Raw genomic sequence first — 27,982 nt, 5'->3', positions numbered from 1 at the left:
CTATAGATCGGTGCTGTCGAAGGCTATGTTGACGGAGCCCTCTGTGACGAGGGTGTTGAGTCTCTGCGCCTCTCGAGTGAGTCGCATGGCTTCGTTGAGTCGTTGACGGGCCACGGGACAACCTGGGCCCCATTGGTGATGGTGCTTTAGGATGTCGCGTCCCCTCTGGAGGAGGAATACAAGGCCACGGGGATGAGTGGAGGTAGGTATTTGAGTACCGGTACTACGGAAATTTGAACATTTGTCTTAGAGAGTGACGTCAACGCTTTGGAAAATTTCTCTATTGGTATTTTTACCTTTGAAAATGGAATATTTATTGCTGAAAAAAATCTTGAACTGAAATAGTTTATTGATTAACATTAAAATTCAAACTCGTTGTAATGACAAAAAACCGCATCAGAGTGATCAGTCTTTGCCTGCGAGGTTTCCCAACTCGTTCCTGTTTCCCTCTATCGCTGTCGTTTGTGCTTTAGATTTTGTTCCCATTCCAGTGAAGCTTTTCTAGTCATTACCTAATTTCATCAAAGCTATACCTGTCATTATCTTATTTCATCAAAGCCATGCCAGCATGACCTCATTTCATCAAAGCTATTCCAGTCATGACCTCATTCCATTAAAGCCATTGCAATCAAGACCTCATTCCGTCAAAAGCCGTTCCCGTTATGACCTCATTTCATTGAAGCTATTCCAATTATGGTCGCATAATAGGTAAGGCGGAGACAGTCATGACATTTAATTGGAAGTAATTTCAATTACTGCAGCATTACAGTGAAATCATTCCATCCATGACCTCATTCCATTAAAACAGTCAGTGAGGTATCAGCTTACATGATGAGGTGGAATTCAATCAATATTATAGACTTGGCGGTTTTAATTGCCAAAGTATTCCCTCTAACGTCTCGGACGCTGAGATGACACATCAAGTGACACCTCTCAACAATTCCTGTCCTTAGAGCGGAGAAGCGTCATGTTTATTATGGACAAAGTGCTTTAATGGAAGGGGACCGAATGGCAGCTGCCGCCTGTCACGATCATCGAATTGTAACACTCACTGTCTTTGGAGTACGTCGGCCAGGCAGTCAAAAGGATTAGCCGATTCGTTTCTAATTTACTGACATTGAAATGATTTAACCCCTCTCTGTGTTAGAAGGCGTGCATGGAAATGAGAAGATGATAATACATCACTATAGCAATAACAATGTGTCCCCAGGTACATCGATGTGATGGAAAGTCATTAATTACTTCCTGTGAACATATTTAGATGAACTCATTCCAGCGCTTACTCCGTTCCAGACGAGCTCCATGACGTGCACAAGGGCGACGATGACGAGGGGGGCGAGGGTAACGAGGGGGACGGCGGCGCCCAGCACCAGCGCCCACACGGGGTAGTGGATGGTGCCAGCGTACAGCGGCCAACGCCACTGCAGCAAGGAACCCACGAACACCACCTGCGGTAGGTGGAGTTAGTTACCTTATGCCTTCAAAAGAACTTGCGGTAGGTTATGGTAGTTACTTAAGCTCATAAATACAACGTGCGGAAGATGGTGTAACCTGGACATACGATACGTGTGCGAGTTAGTGTTACCTGGATTCGTTATCTCATGTGCGGTAAGTGGTTTGACATGGTGCATGGGGCTACATTTAAAACTTAGCAGTACCTACGTGCGGCATATGGATATTGGGGTGGTCGAGAATTTGTTCAAAATTTTCTCCTTCTCAATTTATCACTTTGTTTAGTATGATGAGAAACATTTTCGGTCATTTTGGATCAGATCGGGATGTATTTAAGGGAAAGGGGACTGAAGTTTGTGCATTTTCCGTTAGTGACAGACAGGAGTTGAACGGTATAATTGTTGCCTGAACTCTCTTTCATAGATGATGACTAAGAAGAAGATTACTTGCTGCAGAACAACGAGAAAAGGCTTCGGATGCAAATTTCGGTTCTATGTATATAGAATGGATTTTTTCTAATCACCTTACGCGAGGCACACAAGCCCAACATGCGGCGGCGAGAGAGTTAACTTGGTTCTCAAGATTTAGCAAATAATTTTTAAGAATTTGGCTAACTAATGAGAAAGATTTCATACGTTGAGGGAAGACAATATGTTAAGCCACAATAGTCGCATTTACTGGTAACTAATCCCATTCTGTCCACTTGAGTTACTTCCGCTGCCACTAATACTATTTTCGTCACTATAGTTAATACAACCTCTAATCACAGTACCATCACTAGAGTTGTTCGAATAGCTACCAGGACCAGTGCCACTATCCCACCACCACGTATACAAATGCCACCATTCACACTATCACTCATACCCCTACCACTAGAACATTTGCCATTATTCCTACAACATTTACTGCAGTGCCACAATTCTTCGAGTGACTCCATTTGCTCATTTGGACTATTAAAACTAGCACAAGTGCCTGTGCCACTGTTCCCACTGCAAACAGTATCAATCATAAACTGCAAGATTCCAAGTTCTAGGAGCGCCAGTTCCACTATTCCATCTACTACCAGTGCCAATGCCGCTAGTTCCACTATTCATCGTGCTTACGCCACTAATACCACGATCGCCAATTACAGTGCAATATTCCTACTATCACCAATGCAATAATCGCAATTTTCACGACCATCATGACAGTGACTATATTTTACTATCAAATGTATGTACCTCTATTTCCACTCTTACCAGTAAGAAGTAGTCCACTCGTACCAGTATCTATAATCAGTGTCAGTGCCTTTATTCCACATACTGCCAGTACCCACATTCCCACAACCACTAGTGCTAGTATTCCCAAACCACGAGTTTCAGTGCCACTATTCCCTTTATGCCACTATTACTTCTATTTCTAGGACTACCAACGCCACCATATTCACTACTACCAGTACCGCTATTCCCAGTAGCTCAGTAGCTCCAGCACCACTATACCCACTATAACCAGTACCCATATTCTCATTACAACCGGTGCCACTATACCCACTACCACCAATGCCTCTATTCTCACTACCATCGTTGGCACCCACCAACAGCGTGACGGGAGCGATGCAGGCCCAGGTAACGCGCATGAGGACGGACGGGCGGAAGCCCAACATGAATTCGATCATGTCACTGAAACTGATAAGGATGCAGCGTCATTATCACAGTTATATTGCTATTAATTGTTTCAAAATTTGATCATAGTTCTCAAGTGAGCTCATCCTGGCAGATCATTTTTCAAGATTTAGCTTTTGTCATCGATATGAGGGAAGGAGGTTTAAAAAAAAAGTATACCATGCTCGCAGATCAACTACATCTTGTCTCATAACCAATTTACTGATTAGTCTCCCACCGTTGACCCTCTTGTTAACTCGTCACCTGGTAGTGATTCACTTGCTGATTCATCACCCACTAATAGCTCACTTGTTGACACCAAACAACCAGTGGACGGCGACGCAGGTGAAGAAGCCTCCCATCAAACTTCCTATGCCGAACTTGAAGACGTCAATGAGGTAGAAGACGTACTGCCCTTTCTGTTGAGGAATCTTACGTCATATAACCCGAATCCATTCTGCGACATACAACAGCAGAAATCTTATGTACATGTTTGTTAAAGTTTCTATGTGTGTTACGTGTTTGAAGCTTGGCACAGGAAATATATAGGGACTGTTTGGTCGCGAAATTCACGATACTTATCGTGTCACGATATTACCTGGAACTGAAAAATTATTCCTAGTGGGAGACTAGTAGGTCATTGCAAAACTTGGAAAGAAATTGACCAATGACCCCGGAATAAAACCTGGTCTTTTACCCAAAATCTTATTTAGAATCTTTGAACATCAAAATTGATCAATTCCCTTCAAATAAAACCTGATCATTTACCCGCAATCTTATTTCGGATCTTGGCCATTAAAAATTTTAGCAATGTCTTCCGATCAAAAACCTGACCATTTACCCTGAGTCTTGACCATCAAAATCATGGGTTAACGACCATTTACGCCGATTGACCGAGCAATTTTAACAGAGAACTCAGGGCTTAACCCAGAGCGACTGTCAGAAAAATACTTCTGTGGGATATATAATTTATTTCAGTGTAATCCTGAATGCTGATACAGTATACTGCTAGTGTGTATCACCAGCTAAATTCATAAATTTATACAGAGCAAACGCCCTCTCTTTAGCGAGTAAATTCCGGAACCCCCGACGAAGCGCGTTCGATCAGTTCCAGGGAACGGGTGTTGCCTATTTAATATCACGCGAGTAGCACTTTATGGAGAGGTGCTCATGCTCATTGTGAGACATTGCCACCTCGGAGAACGACCGCATAAGATCACCATTCTCGTACACATAAGTTGCAGTACATTTTGTGAAAATTCGAGAAAAAAGTGATGGCGGAGATAATTTCTGTAGAAGAAAATATGCTAAGAAAAGCACGGTCTGAATTGATGCAAGTTGTAGCAATGATCGGTTATGCGTTAGGAGACGCTCAATCACATCAAACAGTGAAAAATATGATCGAGGAAGATAGAAATGACATCCCAAAAACTCTTCGTCAATTCGTTAGATAAGTTTTCAATGTAATGAAAAGAAACAGAATTCAAACACCGGCGGAACTAAATGATTGGTGAAAGACGCATGCATGTATTTGACAATCAACATTATCAAAGTATTGAACCTCCTGCTCCTACTTGTGATAATTATGACGAAATTTTCTGTTATTTGGGGAGATACAAAATGCAATAAAATCACAGCGAAAAACTCTTCTTACAGATCAAATGCTCTTCGGATATTTCCTAGACCTTTTGTGTGGAAAACACTTCAATGAATATGTGTGTGGAGGAAAAAGATCTACCTTACAAACATTGTTAGCTGACCATATAGGCATCAGCATATCCTTCGCAAATCGACTTCGATGTATTGGTAAACTCGGATATCGGTTTCAAAAACTTAAATACATATCCTTATCTTTCCATCAAATTTTCAGAAAGCAAGGGACACCAACTTATTCAGACATCATCTCCATCGTGCCAATGAGTGGAAATTGGGAGCACACACTGGAACAAATCGGTGCGTAGAAACTACGCACCAAAGTGACTATCCCGGCTTGTCCTAAAATGAGTTGCCAAAGGCGTCAAAACTCCACTCAGCCAGCCGGAGCGCGTAATTAAAAGCTACTTTTAGCGCGTAAAAAGAGAACGTCTCAGTGAACTTACCGCCGACGCTTCTATGCATGCAGTATTGTGAAGGAGAACGCCAAATATAATATAGCGCATAGGATGAGAGAAAGACTGCCGGAAGTACATCATTTCATTAGAATACCACAATATGAATATCGCGACCACTATTGCTACTATGTCTCAAATGCTAAAATTGTAAGCGTTTGAGATAAATTTAAATTCAAATTAATTACTCAACAATACAAATGTAATAATTCGTATGCAATATATAGCCTAGGATTTTAACGCACCCTTAGTGATATTACGGGGTAACAACTCCGAAAGAAAATACAATTGCTGTATAAAATGAAATATTTATTGAAATTCCTACATGGCTATCCAGGATTCCTAACAGCTCCAGGGCTATCATTTGATGCTTTATTAAAGATTACTGAGATAGAATTAGACTTGCTGAACGATCCTGATATGATACTATTCATTGAGAAAGGCGTTAGAGGTGGTGTTCCAATGATATCTCCAAAATATGCTAAAGCAAATAATAAATATATTCCTGAAAGTTATGATCCTCAAAAAACCGAGTAATTATACATCATTCATGGACGCAAATAATTTATATGGTAGGCCAATGTCACAGAGCCTACAACAGGAAACTTTAGATTGTTGACAATGAATGAACCATTCAAATTAGATAATGAACCATTCAAAGATAATAAAGGCTACATTTTAAAAGTTGACTTTAGTTATCCAAAAGACTTACATGACAATCATAATTATTTACCTCTAGCACCAGAAAGTATTCAAATGGGGATGTTCATCAGATAGTACAACATCTTGGTAAGCGTGAAAAATATGTAATCCATTCAAGTAATTTTAAAACTGTATGAGAAACTTGAATTGAAAATAGAGAAAATTCATAGATTATTAAAATTCGATGAAAGCCTATGGATGAAGCCATACATAGATCTGAACACAAAGAAGCGACAACAAGCGAAATCAGATTTTGACAAAGATTTCTTCACGTTAATGAATAATCCTGTATTCGATAAAACAACGGAAAACATTAGAAACCATGTCTAAGTTAATTTGTTTAGGACTAAACAAGAATTGAGAAGATTAGTTAATGAAACTAATTTCAAAGGATTCAAAATATTCTCGAAAAACCTGATAGCTTGTCATATGCAAAAACAAAAGCTAAAGTTTGAAAAACCTATCAATGAAGGGATGGGCATACTAGATATAAGCATGACATTGATGTATGACTTTCATTGCAACTTCCTTAGAGAAAAATAGGGCGATAGAGCAAAGCTTCTGTTCACTGATACAGACTCGCTCTGCTATGACATTCGAACCGATGACTTGTATGAAGATATGAAGGACAATCAAGACTTATTTGACACATAGAATTATCCTAAGGATCATTTCCTATATTAAAATCAGAACAAAAAAAGTAATCGGTAGAATGAAAGATGAAACAAGCGGCTTTCCCATAGAAGAATTTGTAGGTCTTCGAGCAAAGCTGTATTGTTATCAAACAAAATGTTCTGTAGCTAAAAGAGCTAAAGGTATAAAGAGAAATGTTATTGAAAGGAATACAACCGTGCATGAATATATGTGAGCATTGAATAATGAGACTATACATTAAACAATGTATAAAATCCAAAGTGACAATCATTAATTGTATACGAAAGAAATTAATAAAATTGCACTGAATGGTGACGATGATAAAAGACATATATTAGCAGACGGTATTAATACGCTAGCATTAAACCACTGTAATGCAAGCTGAAAGAAGTCTTTATAAAATAATCTAATAAAAATGATAGTCTACAAGAAAAGAACATTAATAAACTATTCTGAGCTGCTATCAACCGATAATAGTGAATACCTAAAATCATATAGAAGAACCAGCTAAAATAATTTCTTCGTAATGAAAAAACCGGTAGTGGCATTTTTAACATGATGCAAAGGAAATTACCACTGCCAGAAATGTATTTAAAATTACCCTTCAGCATTCAATCTGAGCAGGTTACCAACGGTTCTTTCAATGATAAGCATACCTACTCCTTCTGTGGCCCTGGCACTAAGGTGCAAAAAAGAATGAATGAAGGTTATAAGGGAGTTGATTCATTGGATAGAGCTTGTAGTGAGCGTGATATATTTTATAGTACACATTAAAAACTAGCGAAGAAAGCGGCTGAAATTGCGATAGATCATAATGAGCCTGATTATGTTAAAACTGATGCAAAATTAGTTAATGCTATAATGGCTGGAAAAAGTTTTGTAGGTCTTGGAGTATCAAAAAACGTAAAAGTCCACGCACAGAAATGAGTGGCAAAATTCTTATTAAATAAATTACGATCCTAAAACCGGCTACGTGTGGACAAATGAACTCGTTCGTAGGAGTGGCTTATCTCGCAAGCAAGTCACGAATTTGTTGGAGTCACAGGAAACATGCACTCTACATAAACCAATAAAATATAATTTTACTATAAGATGAGTTAGAGTAACAAAGATTGACGATCAATGGCAGGTAGATTTAGTTGACATAGGTATACAGATAAAGGTATAAACTACATTCTACTGTAACTGTGATATCTTTAGTAAATATATATGGGCAGTTCCTATACTTAGAAAAACTGGTGAATAGATTAAAACCTCTTTCCATAGGCTTTCCACTTAGCGAATTCCCTCTAAAATACAAGCAGATAAAGGTCTAGAGTTCATTAACAAGCCAACACAAGAGTTATTCAAAAAGTTTGAAATTGAATGGTTTGCAACTGAAAATGAAACTAAAGCTCGAGTTGTTGAGAGACTTAACCGAACTCTCAAGAAAAAAATGTGGAAATATTTCACGTACACCAAGACAAAAAAGTGGGTTGATATTTTACCACATTAAGTTGAAAATTATAACAAGAGTTATCATAGATCATTAAAAATAACTCCTCGTGAAACTTCAATGGAACAGAAAAGTAAAATAGTCTATGCAAATTATTTCCCCGAGATAAGGACGGTTATAAGGAAGCCTAAATTGACGTTTGGAGATCGTGTCAGAATTAGTAGAAAACGTAAGGATTTTAATAAAGAATATCTCCCTAATTTCACACGTGAGTTATTTATCATCTCTAAACTATTAGAGATGAAACCAGTAACTTATAGGCTGAAAGATATGAGTGGTGAAGAAGTAGTAGGAAGTTTTTACGAAAAATAATTATCAAAATATAGTAGCGATGTTTATGAAATTGATAAAATTTTTAAAAAGAGTAAAGGAAAATTGTTAGTTGAATAGAAGGGATATGATGACCCATGTTGGATTCCAGAAGCTGAACTAACATCAAGTTGAACTGACAGCAAGATAAACACAAATTAAGTTCAAAATGAACGCACATTGAGTTCAAAATAAACAGCCATTGAGTTCAAGTTGTTTGAGATATTTTACTAAATAAAATGGCGTTATTTGATATAGAAACAAAACAAGATTTATTAAAATTTAAAAGAGAATTAGGAAAACAATTCACACAAGAAAAATTTGTGGAAAAAATTTAAACGATGCTAAAAAATTATATAAGCCTCAAATTGAGCCTCTTACCAAAATAGTTGAAGAAACTAAGCAAACAAGGTTAGCTCTGAAATATGCTCCCAGAGAATTATTAACAATCAAACCCACTGAAAGATTGGCATTAGATCCTCCAGACTCAAAAGGACTAGTTGGTTCAATAGCTAAAACTTTTTTAAGTCTAGCCTTCAAACCTGGATCTGACTATGACAAAGCTTATGGCATAAAATTTGATGGGAAAAGCGCTATGCTAGGAGGTCAGCATCCAAGTAAATGATTTAGGGATTGCTAATGAAGTTTTTGAAGGAACTGTTGGGTTATGGGAGCTATCAACAAAATAATCCCCTGAAAACTATGAAAAAACAGATGTGGCAAATTACCTAACAATTTTGAGACAGACTAAAGACTCAAGCCGGATGGAACAATAAGAGCAAACAAAGGAGAAGTATAAAAAATTCATTAAACCACTCTATAAAGTGATGCAGAAAGAAAAGGCGCGTTATGAAGTTGCTAGAATTGAAGCTGCAAGTCCCGCATCGTCTAGGGATCAAACTCCGGAATCAAGACCAGAAACTGAATCAGATGTTTCAGGATCAGGAATAATAGTTCCTGATCCTGAATAATGATGTTGTTACAAGACATCCTTGTTATTTGGCTCTCAAAATGCTGGAAACACAGGAGTCTTTAATGAATTGCAGGCACTCACTCATGAACTTTATCAACGAAATTTATTCAATGATCATGATCCCGAACTTGTGTGCCCGGAACCCACGGTGGTGTTGAGTGTGTCTGCTATTGATTTAGTGGTTATTTGCTCATTTTTTTCAGTAAAATCACTAACAGCATCAATGTTTACCACACAAACTGAGGCGTGTGGCCTGTTTCTGAGAGGGTAATTTTTGGTCTAATATCTCTCGTTTCTGGAACGACTCGTCCACAATTGTAGCTTGCTGATTTATGTGAGGCACCGTCACCATAAACTTATTTCAGAGAGTCTAGGATTTGGCTGTTATTACACCTAAGTTTCATCATGAATATAAAGTTTGACCTGGACTCTATTTTGGTAGATGCAATGTTGCACAAACGTTTGTTGCTTTTAAAAGAGTTCCCGCATTCGTAAATTTCATTTAAGGCTTCACGTGAAAACTCGTTTTAAAACGCTGGTACAGGATCGTTCTGGTGCATTTAAATCTTATTCTGTTCATATATTTTTCAGTTATGTCCATTTTATACGAACTTCTTGAAGCCCCCTTCTATATTCACAGGCAGTAAACTTGTTAAACGTAATTACAACGCGACTCTTGCAAAGTCTAACATAGACTTAGGGCCTTGTATTTTACAGCACTTCGTAGTTCCATTTTCGTATCACACTATTGAAAATTGTTGAGTTCGTTAGTCCGTCTGCCAATTACTGACAGCTTTTCTAAAGAAACTTACTAAACACAGACGAGAAATAGGCCGCTGCGAGTTCTTTGTAGTGACTATTATTAACTCGCACTATCGTTTCTTGTGAGCGTTATAATTATTTTATCAAATCCCCAAGGTCGTTGAACACAATTTTTGTAGATTCACGTAACATTGTAAGCTTAACTTCAACTATTTACTTCAATGTTCACTATTATTCGATTGTAAAATAATAAATAACAAATAAAAATGTTCAAGAATGGAATGAACAATATTCGTCTAATTTCTGAAAAAATAAAAATTCAGTTAACGATAAAAATACTTTTACGTTTTGATGGTGTCATTCAAAAATTGTGAATTCTTTTTAGAGTGTGCCAGTGGGCAACATCAGCCAGTCATGCATTAGCTTCATCTTTCTGGTCAGCATCGACGCGTGAACTTCTAGGGGTAAGCTGCCAAGTCAACCTTTAGAGTTAAATTCAGATAATAGTGATTAAATTGTGCCACTTTATGATAGCTGAATTGCCATTTGCACTTCCAATAATCTATTGATATTCGTGGCTATTCAATTTTGTTCGTGTTAGTATTCTAACGACCATCAACACGCATGTGTTGGCCCGCAGGTTCAATCCATCAATAAATACATTGAACCTTCATATTCTTTACCCCAACCTACATAATACATATTTACACTAATTAATTATGAGAGGAATGGCCGTTTGTAACTGCTAAATCCAACCTCAAACCCTTCAGAACCCTCATTCTCCAACTTAAACGACTTTTGATAGTATGCCTCACGGTTCTGATGTACAACTGGCAGAAATAACATCTGCTATACGTACCCTGAGCCTCGTACGCTCATCATGACTTTTAGTCGTCTGATAATAACGCTTCAATTTATATGAAGCCCTGTAATTAGTATTAGAAGGCAGAATATGCTTATTTACATACGCGCGATTAATGACCAGAGGAAAACTCTCGGCGTTTGTTTTAGACGTCTTCATATGAAGCCGCAGTATAATTCGTATACAACCTAAAATCGGTAATTACTAAGTACTTAAAATGCATGGATGATAATAGAGTAATATTAATACGATTGATAATTATATAACCTATATCATTACTATTAACTCAGCAATATTACATTAAACACAAATCCATTTAGCAAACATTATGAAAACTCATGGTTGAACTATATAAGGTTGACCCACGAGAAGTTCCGTCTCTCAGTTCGGCTTTCTTGCTACGTCACGTAGATCGAGAAACGTAAACAAACCCGTTATTCCCATGACGGATTGGTTGACTGGTTTGATCGCATTTCGGTGATTGGTTAATGCCCGTGACGTCGCTGAGATCAGTGACGTCACAGGCGAACAACGAGCTACATCCGCAAAAATGGGCTTCTGATGGGTCAACCTTATACTAGTTCAACCATGATGAAAACTAATCCTGGAATACTATGAACATTATTACAACTGCCTTCACTTCATTACACCCATTAATGAAACTATCATTTACTTATCACTAGTCTGTGTCACAACAAGGTTTAGCATTTCCAGTCAAAGCATCAGGGAATTTGACAGAACTTTCAGGTTGTTGTGCTATTCCATTGATTTTCTTGCCTCGTTTAAACAGGCTTGTCAATGTTTGAGGAGAGCTGATTCAATGGTTCGCGTGTCCTAGACCTTTTCCATAGGTTACTATATCTGGCGCAATCATGTTTGGGCCAAATATAGTAGTTATAATAATTTATTATGCTTCTTTTCCAATAAAATGGCATCCATTAGAAATAAATTGGCAAACGCGAATGCTGTGCAACTATCAATGCAACTACCACTGCTGCCGATCATATCCGACCACAGCCTATCACGCAGCTTAAATTACCAAGAGCATTTGGACGCATTTAAAATCGTCCGAGTGAATAATCGAAATCTCTAATACAATTGTGAATGGTCGTTTCCTGGCTGTCACATCTTAAATCAATAATGATCATTAATGTTATCAATGGTACCGGAGTGCAGTAGGGGAGGCCGAGACAGAAGAGGGCGCTGCAGAGGCCTATCACCACCAACGGCTTGTGGCGCCGCATATTCGAGAATTCGTCCAGCAGCGCCGTCAGTAGCGTCTCCATGCCCCCGAACTGTACGGAACGATGATATATAGAATAACGTGTAAGGTATAAAAAGGAACATGTATCAATGGGAGCCTGAGTCAAAGGGAACGGGTACCAAGCTGAACATTGTTGTGAACTTGTAAATGATTGTAAAACATTCAAACTGAATCGCGTAATTCTCAAGCCACGCCTTATGTTGATGAAATATGAGAACTAACTTTGCTTAGAAAGGCCTTAGATTAGTTTTTTCTTAACAGTAGGCTACCATTGTCGTATTAATTATACCATTATAATTGCTATACTATTTTTCTAAAATCCATGGTTCGCAGATCTAACTGTTGATCACCATATCTTTCTGAGCTCTCAACCAGAATGTAGTATGTACCCTTCCCCACTGAAATTTATTGCACTAAAGCACATACCAAGCTGAGCACGAATTAAAAGAAACTCGTATTGATGTAACTATTATAAGGGTAGAATTTTATCAGTGAAGCACATACCAATGGCAACATTTACCTAGTGGCAGCACGTTCTAATTAAGACGAGCATGTCACAATCAATTTGCATACAAAAATGCATGCGCTGAGCACCAAGAAATATCCGTACCTAGCAGAGCACCTACCAAGGAGTCAAGACCAAGAGTGAAGACCATGAAGAAGAACAGAAAGCACCAGAGGTGGGGTACTGGCAAAGTGCGGGCGATCGCCTCAGGGTACGCGACGAATGCCAAGCCCGGACCTTAGGGTAACATGGCGATACAATGTATCAATGGCCACTAGAGTGAATTATATAGTGATAACTTGAATCAGTTGTCATCAGGGCACATATTGATAAAACGGAATTAATGACGTTATAAATTTTATCAATGCAAAACACACCGGACGCCACGACTTTGCTGACGTCATCGATGCCCAGTTCATAGGCCATGGCGCCCAGTACAGAGAAGATGGTCACGGCGCTCATCAACGACGCAATCAGGTCCAATACCGATAAAATCAAGACGTCAACGTGCACCTAAAAAAGTGAAAGTTATTAGATAGAATAAGTTTATTTATAATAAATAGAAACAAGTGTCGAACATAAACCAATCATTAATTGGAAGGCCTTATTTTTTCTTACTTATATAGTTGTTCAAAGAATACAAATTTAAATTCACTGACTTTATTTCAAAATTCAATGCCCCTCGTAAATTATTTGGCGTAATCACACGAAATTCAAGGGTTAAATGACTTGAGCACAAAGATCCTCTTTCAAGTATCAACATGCCTTGGAGAGAGAGGACAAGGAAGGCGGCGCACAAGTTTGACTTTATAAGATCATTTTTAACTCATCATAAGGTCATAATTTTTAAATGTCATTTCGCACATTAGTAAAATTTACGCAGATCTGTTGCGACAAAAGTGCAAGAAGTTGTAAAAGTTCAATGAGATAAGATAGTAAATACAGGTTGTTCTTGTATTCCAATTGGGGAAAATCTCACTTTGGTGTTGAAATCGTTGTAAGAGCCGTAAGTGATTAATCCGCCTCCACCTACAGACAGCGAATAGATCACTTGCTCCAGCGCCTTCCTCCACACGTTCACATCCAGCAGCTTCTCCCACTTGGGCACGAACAAGAACACCAGCCCCTGCAAGCAGACATCACGGAAAGTTCGGAGAAAAATTTATTATAAATACAAATGTCAGACAAAATTCACAACTTGTAGAATGTGTAGTCGTTCTAATTTCTAAAAGCTAGATTTCGAACGAAGTCTAGAAATTTAAATTCAACAACCAAAATTTTGTGTTCAAAATTTGTGAGCTCAGTTACCGAGTACAAGCATATTTGGATCTGGCTCAAGTAGAATTCAGTTTATACATGTTTCCAATAAAATTTTAAACAGTAAGTGTGCTCGAGGTAAACACAGAAAATAACTGAAAATTAAATGCGAAATAGAAATAACACGAAAATAGAAGCCTTGAAATCTAATTTGATTAAGAAACAGTGTTCAAAATGGCCTCCCTGCAACCGAATGACCCGTTACAGCAGCAAGGACTTAGAAAATCATAATGCCATGATACATGGTATAATTTAGGTCAAATCATCATTAACGCTTCTTCTGAAGTTGTGCAATGTATTTAAGGGGACCGTCTACCCCTAAATTTTTAATTTTGGCGTTTTCCGGTTTTTGTGCTCATCTTAAAGCTTTCTTTCTGACGCATCGAACGGTACCAGAATCATCTCTCTACGTCGAAAAATGATTTCGTGACAGCTCCCTAAAGGGGGGGCGGTTTCGAGGGCCCTTCAGTAAAGTCTATGGGATTAATTCGAAGGCTGGACACACAAAAAGGAACGTCTGACGTAAAGCGGCCAATTATGGCATTATCCGGTGCTTATACTCATCTTAAAGCTTACTTTCTGACGCGTCGAACGGTACCAGAACCATCTTTCTACGTGCATTTTGACGTACACGACGCGCCGTGGAACGGGGGGCGGTATTGGGCGGCCTTCACTAATTCCTATAGGCGTAATTGGAGAGCAGGACTATAAATACAGCCTGCTGCCGCCAAAGCAGTCAGTGCCCATCATGACAGCGAGGTGAGAGGTATGCAGCCAGTCGCTCTATGCCTTGCTGACTTGGTTTGAGGCTTAGTTACGGTATCTAGGCTACGTTACGACTCTTTTACGCCCCTTTACGTGCCGCGCGGCAGTTTTTGGGGCCTGGTGTAAACCTCCTATTGCTCTCACGGCAAACCTATCTCCTCCTACAGTTTTCAAGCTACAGCAATGAGACATATACCATTCGATTTGTAAAGACCATACCTATCGACTCTTAGATCATTTTTTGAAATCTGTGTATGATTCGTCTTATATATGGGGGAGAAGGGGGGGGAAGGGGAAAAAATGAGAAAAATGGGAAAAATGCGCATAAAAAACTATGGGCAAAATGAGAAAAGTGATCTTAGAGTCGATAGGTATGGTCTTTACGAATCGAATGATACGTGTCTCGATGTTGTAGGATGATATTTGTAGGAGGAGATAGATTTTCCAAAGTACCCGTTTTTAGCCGTTTTCTATGAATTTCACGTTTTCTATCAATTTTTAAAAAAAATTTATAGGAGCAAAATGTTATTTTTTTACATTTTACGTGTGTATGTGAAGTTTCACGATGATCGGATAATAACTGTAGAAGTTTTTACGGAGGGTAGACGGCCCCCTTAAGCTATGAGTATAAACTAGCAAATCGGATATGACTTATTTTAGCGAAATTTCGGCAGTTGAATTTCCACGACCAGCGTGGACTCGTGTAAGATTTCATTTGTTAGCATTTAGTTTGTGGAGTCTAATTTATGTTAGATATTTTGTTAGTCCAATATTTATTTGTGAGCTCCAAATTTTCGAGTGCAACTCGTTTTCGTAGCTAGTTTACCGTCGGTAGTTCTTCTTTCGAATCGAAATGGACTTTCACATGGAAAATGTTCACTGGAAAGCGACGATAATAAATTCGATGGTCAACTTTTCAGAAGCTCGAAGATTTGAGTGAAACAAAGTAAATAATTAGTGTAAATCAGTTTTGTATCCTTGACGACTGACTAATTTTTTTATTAAGATCTTTTGGAATCAGATCAAGCAGAAGAGAACTTGTGGCGAACACTGGAATTGCGAACTGAGGTCGTGTAGATCCTGCTGAACAATTCAAGATTTAACAACTCGAATGGCCGAGAAGCCTTTGCAGTCAACGATGGTGTTTGATTTACTTTAGAAGTTATGATGAAAAGACGAAAATGTTGTTCCGTCATCATCACTGCTGGAGTCTCTCCTATCATCCTTCTGTGTTGGAGCGATCAAGTTCATAAAAATGAACAAATCAGGGTTACGATAAGGGTAATAGGGTGCGCAGCAATCGGCCATAAATTTAAATCTTAAACAAGCCTTGTAGCAAACAGTGTACAAATATGCTCAGTTAAACTCACCCTCAGAGATACTAAGTCGCCGACCACACTAGAACCACCGCAAGCCATACCAGGCGCCGGATTATCAAAACATCACTAAGTACCGTCAGTCGTCTGTGCGACTTACGTACGTGTTGCGTAAGTGCTGCTATGAAGACGCAACTCTAGCGGTGTTATTATCAAAACATTTGCGCGGGAAGCGAGATACAATAATTTGTGTGTAACTTTACGCCTGCTCGGAAAGGTCGAAATAAAAGTGGAGTTACGCACTAGTTTTGGGTGTCTGCTGAAGCAATATGGAACTATTGATTTACTAGCAACACGGTGAATTGTGATGAATTTTGTTAATAATTCGATATAGAAATAATATGTGATCGTACAAACGGTGCATATGGGAGAAAAATTTCAATTGAGTTTATGCCAGAAGCTAATTTGTCTTCCTTTTGTGCTATAATTTACAAGCACGAAGCAAATACACGAAGAAGAGGTTCTCAAGCGCCTGGTCGCTCTAAATCCCAACAAGTCATATGGACCAGACGCAGACGGCTTCCATCCCATATTGCTCAAAGAATTAGCAACCGTCCTGGGGCCGTATTATCAAAACTTCGTAACTTTTTGTACTTCCGACAAAAAGTTACGTATTACGTAAGTACACTCATATTTTGGCATTATCAAAACATTCGTACGTAAGGCTTAGCTAAAAGCGTACTATCAAAACCATCTGGCCAACTGACCAATCAGAGGCTTTGGATTTGTTTACATTCTGGGAATTTCGATGGCGGGAATCGATACCTTCGATGGTACCTATCGACTATCGAATGCTGTCTGTCGGTATTGCTCCTTGTTGGCTCAGAAAAAAGCCGTTCTAAAATAGTTGTGAACTCTTTTTAATAAACAGCGTGAGTTGAAGAAGAAATCTGCGTACGGAGATTAAATTATGGTTGGCAGAGATATGAAGTACCGACTAGAAGGAACGAATGAAGAGAGTTGGGCGCGAACGCTTTGCTTTCGCGCTTGTAAAATATAACGTAATATGCATTTGCTTGTAAAATATAACGTAAAAGGAAAACAAAATCAGTTTCTGGCATTAACTCAATTGAATTTTTTCCAATAGCACTGTTTAGCACGATCACATATTTTGATCGTGCAAATGTTGCACGATCAAGTAGTGGAGATATCACAAGTAAAGCCATCATTCTATGCGTGTATAATCCGCGCTGTCGGATTATTGACAAAATTCTATCACAAGTCAAGGTGTTGCTGCTTACTAGTAAATCAATAGTTTCCTATCGCTTCAGCATGCAGACACTCTAAACTTGAGGGGAACTTCACTTACGACATCTCCGAGCAGGCGTACAGTTACGTTACTTATCTTCCCGCGCAAATGTTTTGATAATGCCACCTCTAGAGTTACGTCATCAAGTCAGCACTTACGCCACTCGTAAGTCGATTTTGCTTACATACGAAGTTTTGATAATACGGCCCCTGGCCGGCCCATTGACAGTATTCTTTCAAAGAACCTTGAACGAAGGAAATTTGCCGACCGATTGGAAAGAATCTCATGTTACACCATTTTTATAAAAGGTGACAAAAGTAGCCCCAGTAACTATCGCCCTGTCAGTCGACAAGTGTTTGTAAGGTAATGGAATCTATCTTGAGGGAAAGGATTGTATACTCATGGTTTATACAAGATCCCAGAAGGATTACTAGAATTTGAAACAAGAACCAACACTAGGGGCCACGATTATAAACTAAAAAACTGCGTTGCAATTTACCCAGGTGACTTTTCTTCTCGCTTGGAATCACCGACATGTGGAACAGCCTCCCCGATTACATCGTTGTTGCTCCGAGTATAAACGCGTTCACGAACAGACTAGATAAAGCTATGGAAAAATAAGCTCAAGCCAAAGGCTGAAAAATAGCCTTTACTTCAATATATACTAGTATATTTGTAGGTTTTGGTGTAAAAATTCCATTGTCCTTTTTTTACACTTTTTGAATTTAAAAAGGAAGTGCCGCCATCATAAATTTTAGCTGGCCAACGCAATAGAAACCAACTAAATCGCGGAATTAGTCCGGAAAAAACACCATCTGGTAACCCTGGGTCTAACAAGAAGTAGAAGGTTACTGGCTATAGGTATCGTCCTCATCGGCTAGGTAAAGAGCCCGCATCAGAAACCCCATTGGTTTAGCACCATTTGACTTCCAGTGACCAGCCTTGTCTCCTGACTACTTACCTGTTGATTATCGTCTTTGGGAATGTGGCAAACAGTAGAGATGTTCACAAAACCTGGTACTAATAATTATAATCATCCGGATACTTTGGGCATTCTTGGCGCTGATTATCATTGGGCATTCTTGGGCGAACGACCAAAAAAATGTTTTTGTTGTACGATATCAATATATAAAAAGTTAGGACAGTGGCACCCAGCTACAGGGTGAAAAACCTGATTGAAATTCAAGGATATATACCTTAAAGTTGTTTGTTTCATATTGAACGAGTATTTTGGATGCGCTCGTTTCTGTGTTTTTTTGGGGTTGAATTGTAAAAAAAGTGTCAAGTTTAAACCAATACGCACGATTTGAGTTCATCATAAAGTTTTAAATATGCGCAGATTTTAAAAACATTAATATCTCTAGGATAACATCCACTGACTTTCGATGCTCCGCTTAGCGAGACTCCAGCGATCATGAGGACAAGCAGCCCGACGAAAGGGAAGGTTGCCGTGAAGTAGACGACTTTGCCCGAAGTCTTGATGCCCTTAATGAGGCAGAGGCACGTAATCACCCACCCGGCGAAGAGGCACAACACCAGCGAGGGGATCAGGCCTCCCAACTCCCCAAAGTTCACGAGGCCAACCGAGTCCAGTCGCAACACCTCGTGTCTGTTTCAGAGCAGAGAGATAAGTGCAATGAGTCCGTTCATTCAAAGATACGAGAAAGTGGTATCATAGATGAGATAGGAATAATGTCCGAACACATAGGTGAGCTATTTGAGAGATGTTAGCTATATCAAAGTGATACATATGATGAAGTCGGTTAAGAGTTATGAGCAAGTGATTTCGATATTTTAGAGTGTCTAATTCGAGATAAGAAAGGTCCTCGTCAATGATACGAGCGTGTCATACCAGAAATGTATAAGAGTCATTATAGATAAACGACTGGACATCTTTGGCATTCCTCGCATTCCTCAGGATTGCGGCATATAACATAAGAGTCAGGACTACTCATTAGGAATGAATAATCATTACGATATGTAAAAATTATGTGGAGTCTCATTGCTGTTTACCTACTTTAAAAACCTGCAAATTTATTCGAAAAACCACAATATTAGCCGATGCATAATCATGATTGATAATAAAAGCTTACGGTGAATGTACACGGGGCAAGTTGTAGCCGCTACAGAACTTGCGAGTAGTAACCGCAACTAATCAACAGTCTACTTGCCTCGTGTAGAGGCAAATGCAACAACGCTGAAAATAGGAGCAACTAGCGAGGAGCTGGTCACGTGATCAACTATAACGGTCAGCTGAGAATGAAGAAGGCTAAGGTTCATATTTCAGAGTAACGCTTTGCTTATATCTAACTTGGTGTAAATTTTATGAAATTACAAATCTGATGAATATTTTGTACGTCTGGTCATTCATTGTTTATTAGTTTGATGTAACATAAATCAAAGACGGTGGTACTTTAAGTTTTAGATTTGTTTCTAAATATTGATAGATAGATATTACTGTTTGGAAATTCTTATGATTTTTGAATATTTTATTGAGCTGATTTACCATTTTAATAGTGAGAGAATACAACATTCAACAGAATGTCGTGGCAACGAGTGTGTAACTTCCACTTATGTTAATGTAAATTTCTATCACTAGTACTCGTTTATAAAACATGTAGCAATCCACTAGTGATCGGTTATCTATTTTTAGGTATTAATCATTTTATTTGGGAGGCTGTTATGCGAAATAATAGACATATGAAAAATACTCTTACGCAATACTTGTGTCGTGTACAACATTTCTTGCCCATAAAACTGCAGGTTGCTAGTTGTAGACGTCACTACCCTAACAAAATTTAGAGGCGCGCTCGATCCTGCATTAGGGCCACCTAGGACTCGGTGAGCACGTAAATCAGCTTCTCTATGTCCGCTTCGGCTCAGGGTTAGCTTTGCAGCATCTGGGCAGCTTGCTAGCTTGGTACGACTCGGCTCGGCCAACCCTTGTCATAGTCTCAGGCGAATATGAAGTCGGATAGGAGATTCTGATCAGAAACTGATTTCGATTGTGTGGCCAAACAGAACCAGAATAACCTTGCGCCGAGTGTATAGTGACTATTCGGCCGATGCATATAGGCAATCCACATTTAGTTAGGGTAGTAGCTGTTACAACTTGCCCCGTCTATATTATAAACACCTTTAAGTTCACTTTTAATCTTACTTCCAGTACTGAATTGCAGACGATTGGTCGGAAGAGGTGCACGCCCCAGTGTTGTTACTGCCGAGGCAGGATGAGTTTGCTACCCCCATCACGTGGCACTGTTCCGTCGCCCATGCGGGGTCACACTTTAACCACGGCAACTGAATGAGAAAAATGGATACTAAGTACCAATTTGGTTGATCAACTTATGTATCAAATTTTTACGAAAACTCTTCATCGCAATTATCACTTATGTTGAGATCACAATATTTATGAGTGAATTACAGGCTGATGTAAGTGTTATGATAAGTTTTTGAATCGTAAATACAAATTTAATTTTGTTGCTAAGCAAGGGTACCTTGAGCTTTCTCATCACATCAAATCATACGCATGCACTAGATTTTTAAGTGTTATCACAAGGATCAAAGATCCATTGTAAACTTGAAAACCGAATAGGTAACGTTTGACTGAATGGGCACTGTTGCAAATCATGCAGCTTTTCAAAGAAGAGAGCTATAGTTCAAGTTTTTGTTTTCAACATTCTTCCGGGTGGAACGCTAATTACGTAATTGAAGGACGAGAATGTTAGCTAAATGAACCGAGCTTATTATATGTATAATATCATTGATTAGTGGCGCTCTTTTGACAAAAATATGCCCACAAGCGAGCCCGGACGAGAATTCAGCTGCCACGTTTACTCTAGATTTTCTTATATTTCTTGTAGTACCTCCTCCCCCAGGCGGGAGCAAACCTGCTTCTCCGAATCTCAAAGTACCTACATTGCACTGCACTTGTTTTCTTCGCTTTAGTTTCAATTGCAATTAAATGCATGTAGTTATTTAGCGTCATGACGGATTAATCTGCATAGTTACTGACAAGATGAGAGGCAGCACCCGTGAACGCGGTTCCTCTTATTTGTTATCCTGACCAAGTTGGTGCATGTAATGTCAGCAGTAAATTCTGTGTTGCCGTTAATAATTCCTTTAACTCCGTTTTAGTTATGATTTATATATTACTGTCAAACGCACTATAAATAATTTTTACGAATAATAAGCAATAAAATTGGAAAATCCAAAATCAAAATAGCGCCTTCTGCATACATGACGTCTTTGATACGCATTTATTCTATGGATTGTGGTATCGGCTTATAGTTATTGTCCTTTATCAAATGTTATGATAAATGTCCTGAAATGATTCATCATGCTATAATAGACGTTTCTCTGAAATGTTTCATCGTGTTGATAATAACGGCATTAAAAGCCCTTAATAAGTAATAGCTACGCACGGTATGGCCGATGTGAGTGAGGCTGGTGAAGAGGTAGTGCAGGGAGTAGCTTAGAATGATCATCAGCGAGGAGACCGAAGGAATCTCAGAGATGAGCTGCATGTATCCTATGCCTGGTGGGAATCAAATTAAGTCAAAAATATAAAATGAGAAAAATATAAAAAAAATTATTTGTACATATATAAATAATTACTTAAATGACGATATTAAATTAATTATTATTAAATTATTATTATTATTAAAATATTTATTAATTAAAGTCCCATTCACCGAAGTTTTAATTAAAATATTATTAATCCATCGGCTAAATTGACTAATTCAATTTATGCTGTATTCTAAGCTGTTATTCTTCTTTTCCTTCTAAACACTTTGGCGAACTTTTAAGCTCGTAACAAAATATGCTGCTGAGCTCCACTTAAAAATAATTTGTTACATTGTGATACATATTACATAAGCAGTTGATTTTCTTAAACTCCGCCACAAGTTTCACACAGGCAAGCTCGCCATCACAGCTGATATTCAACAAGGATCCATCAAAATAAATAAATAATAATAAATAAAAAAACATCCCACCTCGTGCAGATTACAGCGATTATATCGACCTCCAACACTACTGATTACCTAATGGCACATTTAAACGCTAGACACACAACACTCGGAAATTGCTACTCCAAGATGTGCTCATTTCGGCCTCTACTTTCCAAGCCTCATAACCCACAATAACACAAAATCATCAGAAAGAGTCATATACAACATTGAGGAATTCTATACCATGCATACACCTACTATCAGGAATAATCACACCCTACAATCACATTCTCATAATGGCCACCATTACTGCAAACCTATTACTAATACACATTCGACCTCGTAGATCCTTCCAGAGAACAAATTTGACCTTATTCAAACAAACCTAATCACAGCACGCAGTTCCCACACAATACTGCCTTACACCAGTAGAAATACTGAAATAGACATACTTAGGTATTTGGACAAAACACGCGCAGAACGCAAACGTTACCTCAATCTATGCCATATCACACCGAATTATTTCCAAAGCCACCTGGTACTACAGGCTTCACATCGCTCAAACTCATACATCCTGCCAAAAACCTGCTCCTTGGATATGTAAAACTACCTGTTTTACATGTGCAATCACACCATCTACGCGGACTAATTTCCCGATCATGATCATATTGATCGTATGCCTTCATGCATAATAAGGTATGCAGTAGTATATGTTGTCTTGAAATGCATAGCACCGTATGAAATGCAGTCTTGAAATGCCTAGCACCCTAGTAATGAGTCCAGTAGCCTGTTTAAACCAACATGAATTATGAAAAGATCTGGCCAAATTGGCCGTTTTTTTTACAACACTTCTCTTTAACTTCACTACTTGTTGTTTGTTTGTTTGTCTGATACAAATCTTATAATCGACATTTAACACACTTCTAATTGTCCTCTCGATCTGAAATTTTGCACACTTGCCTAAAGTTGGAGACAATGCTTGAATTGATTGACAGAATAAATAATTCTAAAAATATAAAAATTTTAATATCCAATAAATCAAATTTTTTAGTGTTTACAAATAAAACTAAAAATTCATTGTACATGTGTAACATTGGAGGCAATGGCCTCTTCGGAAGTGTTTTACTTAAAAAGTAATTTTTAAATGAATATTTTAATGGAAAAAATTGAAAGCATAATTTTGTCTGCTACAAATCCTATAATCGATATTTAACACATTTCTACCTGTCTGAATCGATCTGAATTCATGCATTGTTGGAGACAATGCATGAATCAATTGACAGAAAAAATAATTTTTAAAAATTAATTATTTTCAGATATTAAAAAAATTGAAAAATAATTTTTGTAATATTTGAAAATAAAATCAGAAATTCATTGTACATGTGTAAAATCGGAGACTCTGGATTATTTAGAAGTGTTGTCTTTAAAAAGTAATTTTTAAACGCATATTATTAGATACAAGAAAAGTACAAGAATCGGAGACAGGCCATGGGCATATTTCTTCAGCGCTGACACTTCTATTCTATCCCACAGACTTAGCATAAAGATACACCGTAGAAATAGTGCTCCGCGATGTGACAAAGCCTTCGATATGGTATGGCGCACAGAATACAACACAAAATCATACACCTCAATCCGCCGGATACTACTCACACAATAATGCAGCACTCCAAACACAACATGCTGTACAACAAGTACAACAACCTGCACTTAACGCTGTAAAAAGCGAAAAAATGGTGGAAGAGAAGTGCTCTTCTATGTTTTCTGTTTTTAAAGCCGAAATTGAAGAAATACGTCGCGAAAAGTACAGTTGCAAGGTGATCTTGACAGGCTGGTTGACTGACAGGCTGGTTGACTGGGCTGATAAGTGGCAGCTGCGTTTTAACGCTGACAAATGTAAAGTTATCCACCTTGGCAAGAATAATGAACAGCAAGATTACAGTATGAGAAGACACGGTTGCAACGACAGAGTGATGATGTCGAAGTCGACAATGGAAAAAGATTTAGGTCTCCATTATCGACGTCTGCGTGGGGACCTCATTGAAGTATACATGTATACTCATGGCTTATACAAGGTCCCAGAAGGATTACTAGAATTTGAAACAAGAACCAACACCAGGGGCCACGGCTATAAACTAAAAAAACAGCGTTGGAAGACATCCATGCGACAACATTTCTTCTCGCTTCGAGTCACCGACATGTGGAACAGCCTCCCTGATAGCATCGTTGAAGCTCCGAGTATGAACATCTTCAAAAACAGACTAGACGAAGCTATGCAGGAGCATATGTTCAGTCTTAAAATGCCTAGCAAATTACGGACCAGGCAATAAGTCCAGACGAAGCTATGCAGGAGCATATGTTCAGTCTTAAAATGCCTAGCAAATTACGGAGCAGGCAATAAGTCCAGCAACTATCTCAATCAATCGTCAGTTATGGAAAGATCGGGTTCAAAAGGCCGGATCCCTTGTGAATCAAGTCACGAAAAGTTCAAGAATCAGCAACAGGCCATGGGCCTATGTCTTCAACGCCGACACTTCTATTCTATTCTATCTCAGCACGAGCACAGGGCATGGAACTGTAGAATGGTGAATGGTGCGCATCGTGTCCGCACGAAGGCTATCCTCAGCCAAGAAGCGAAAATTTCCCATCATGTTTTCCTACATGTATTCATATTGGATGATGTTCAAGACTGTAGCAATGGTACCTAAACACTAAACACGATTGCGTTTAAATAGATTTCACACAAGGCCCCCCCATACCAGCCATAAGAGGTGCGACTTTCCTGTAGGTGTGCAGGGGCCCCAGCTGACTGTACTGCCCGAGTGCCACCTCAGTCAGGTAGAGGGGACGACCTACGATCACCAGCAGCAGCAGGTACGGCAACAGGAACGCCGCTGAAAAAGAGACCCCAGTAGAAGCTTCTTCAGCAAAATAAAGTCAAGTATGCAATTTTTTAAACAATATCACTCATCTTCTATTGTCTGTTCGACAAGGAAAGAAGGAATACATAATTGATTCGACAACATCTATGAAGCGGCAGCCTCTGCGTTGACAATGTGCGTAAAACTTCAGAACACATTGCTAACACTTGATAAACACACGGTATCCTGATGAGGATGTGCAATCATTTATACCATAATCCATGTAAGTAAAAAATCAACAATTGCATCCGAATGCGATTTAACAATAATGGCTCATTAATCAGTTGAGTAAACAAATACTAAATCTGTAAACAAATACTAAAGTATGATGTATCACGTTATTGAAATATCGTCTGTCGAAAATGTGCAACCAATTTAACACAGCGTACGAGCTTAGGAGAGCTAATAAGTACAAATTAAGAATTAGTGCCACTGATGTCGCATAAGGTGTTTAAATTATAATTATTATATTTTCTTAGCGTGGAGACAGTCATTGGTTGTATGAGATTATTTTCTACCCTGTTTTATTTTATGTATAACAAATATTATCCGGCCGGTTCAGTGTCGGTCTGGCCGATCCGCGCCAAATTCATAATATTTATATATATATTTTTTTCTACAAAAATACAATTATAGATCACAAATATGAAGAAAACACATCGTTATACATAATACACCGGCCGCGGTACGCGGCAATGCGGCCACCCACCTCCTCCATTTTCATACGCCAGGTAGGGGAACCGCCACAAGTTCCCCAATCCCACCGAGTAGCCGAGGCAGGCAAGTAGGAACTCCATCCTGCTGCCCCAGTGCCCCCTGGTGTCCTGGTAGCTGATGCTGTCATGCTGGATGGACCTTGAGTTGCTGCTGGTGTTGTCGGTGTGGTGCTTCTTGGAGGAAGCTTGGTCCGTTTGACCCGCCGTGCTCATGCTCAAGTGTCAGGAATTGGAGTCCTAACAGGGGTTGTTTTGCGGTCATGGAGTGGCTTGTGTCTTGGGGGCCTAATTCGAGTTGGTATCGTGACCCATCTTGTTCATGACAAATGTCGTGTATTGGGGTGCATCATTAGGGCTTAGTGTCGATGTCTAAAATTAGGGTAGTACTCGTATATTAGAGTTCTTAATTAGAAATGAGTGTTGATACCATAGAATTTTGTTGTCATTAAAGGCCCTATATAAGTTGGCTGTGAGTTGAGGACGTAGATTGGGTTGTGTTCTGAGGCCCAGATTGAGTGAGGTTGGATGTTGAGGTTTCGAATTATGGTTCTGCCTTTAGGTTTTAGATTCGTGCTGTCTTGGGGTCCTAGATTGGGGTTATGTCTCGAGGTTCTAGATTGCGTTTGTGCCTTTAGGTTCTGAATTAGAGTTTTGCCTCGAGGTTTTAGATTGTGGATGTGCTATGAGTTGCTAGACTGGGGTTGTGCCTTGAGGATCTAGATTGGGGTTGTGCCTTGAAGTTCTAGATTTATGTTGTGCCTTGTATTTGGATACTTGCCACTCGAGTCCCAACCGACATATTTTTCTATCATACCATTTCAGAGTTTCTGCAAAGAAATTTAAAAAAACTAGAATGTTATTTTAAGCGTTATTTTGGCTTTAGTGATAGGTTTTCAGAAGTTAATCAGGACTTTTTGTCCTGATTCCGAAATACATATCAAATTATTAATTATGTGTTAATAAGGAAACGCAAATAGATTTATGCTTGAAGGTTTTTCTAGCCTCTATATACTGTATACACTGGCGGCATATAGCATACGATGCCTGAGTCACAACCTCTCTATACCTACCTAGCTAGGTTGACCGAGGCAGAGAATGTTTCGAATGCGTGTCTAGAAGGGGCTGCAGGTTATTTAATATTGAACTCTACTTCATGATCAAAAACATTGATTCCACGTATTCACTACAGATTCATTGTTCTCAACATCTATTATTCTATATTTCATCCTAGGTAATTATGGAATGGTATTTACAGTTCGATATTTAATTATGCCTCAATGACATACCTAATAAGGCCGGTGTCAGACAGGCCTGAGAATAACAAGTTATATTGTTGAGAAAAGTTGTCTGATGAAACTTGCGACATTAGTGTGAGAAAAATTGCAGCATGCCAATTGATGTTTGAAAATATGTATTGTTTGAGCGAGAACAAGAAAAACGTCATGAGAGATGATTCGTCAAGTAGACACCAACCGGCAATTACTTTTCTAACACTAGCCTAGTGGATAGCGAATTTTTAATACAGACCAGCTGGAATATGTTTCCTATCTTTAGGTACTCTAGTTGAGCTGCTACATATAACTAACCAGCTAATAAGTGACCTGCGGAAAAACGTCATTGCTACAGAAGTAGCTATTAGAAAACTTTATTGATTTCAGCAACCTTTTATTTATTGATTTCAGCAACGAAAATCTTGTTAGGTGAGGGCTAGAGGTGTGAAAAATGTTTTTTAGACACTTTTTTTACAATTTTACTAAGGTTGGGTCTAGCCAGGAAAGGTTCTTTTACCTTAAATAACTAATTGAAAAACGTCGCTGGCGATCGGTGATAAAACAAATTTTACTTGAATTTTTCCCATGGAGACGTCAACAATATAAATGAACTTCATGAAAATTTGTCCGTACAGTGTCAACAAAAATATACAATTGAATATGTTGAAAATTTTGCATCTAAACCGAAT

General features: G+C 38.7%; 1 protein-coding gene across 1 annotated transcript; it reads right to left on the bottom strand.

The window, feature by feature from the left end:
- LOC108666714 (sodium-dependent proline transporter-like) lies at positions 1-26,235 on the bottom strand. Its single transcript, XM_018153630.2, has 13 exons — positions 26,016-26,235; positions 25,145-25,279; positions 21,858-21,970; positions 20,594-20,733; positions 18,814-19,042; positions 13,706-13,852; positions 13,104-13,239; positions 12,848-12,963; positions 12,124-12,252; positions 3,402-3,511; positions 3,026-3,116; positions 1,284-1,448; positions 1-165 (listed from the first exon to the last, which is right to left on the bottom strand). The coding sequence occupies exons 1-13, from the start codon at positions 26,233-26,235 to the stop codon at positions 1-3; spliced, it is 1,896 nt and encodes a 631-aa protein (XP_018009119.2).
- Between the last annotated feature and the right edge of the window lie 1,747 nt (positions 26,236-27,982).

The sequence above is a fragment of the Hyalella azteca genome, unplaced genomic scaffold (assembly GCF_000764305.2).
Source record: "Hyalella azteca isolate HAZT.00-mixed unplaced genomic scaffold, Hazt_2.0.2 contig422, whole genome shotgun sequence".
Taxonomy (NCBI): Eukaryota; Metazoa; Arthropoda; class Malacostraca; order Amphipoda; family Hyalellidae; genus Hyalella; species Hyalella azteca.
This window is presented reverse-complemented; position numbering and strand designations above follow the sequence as displayed.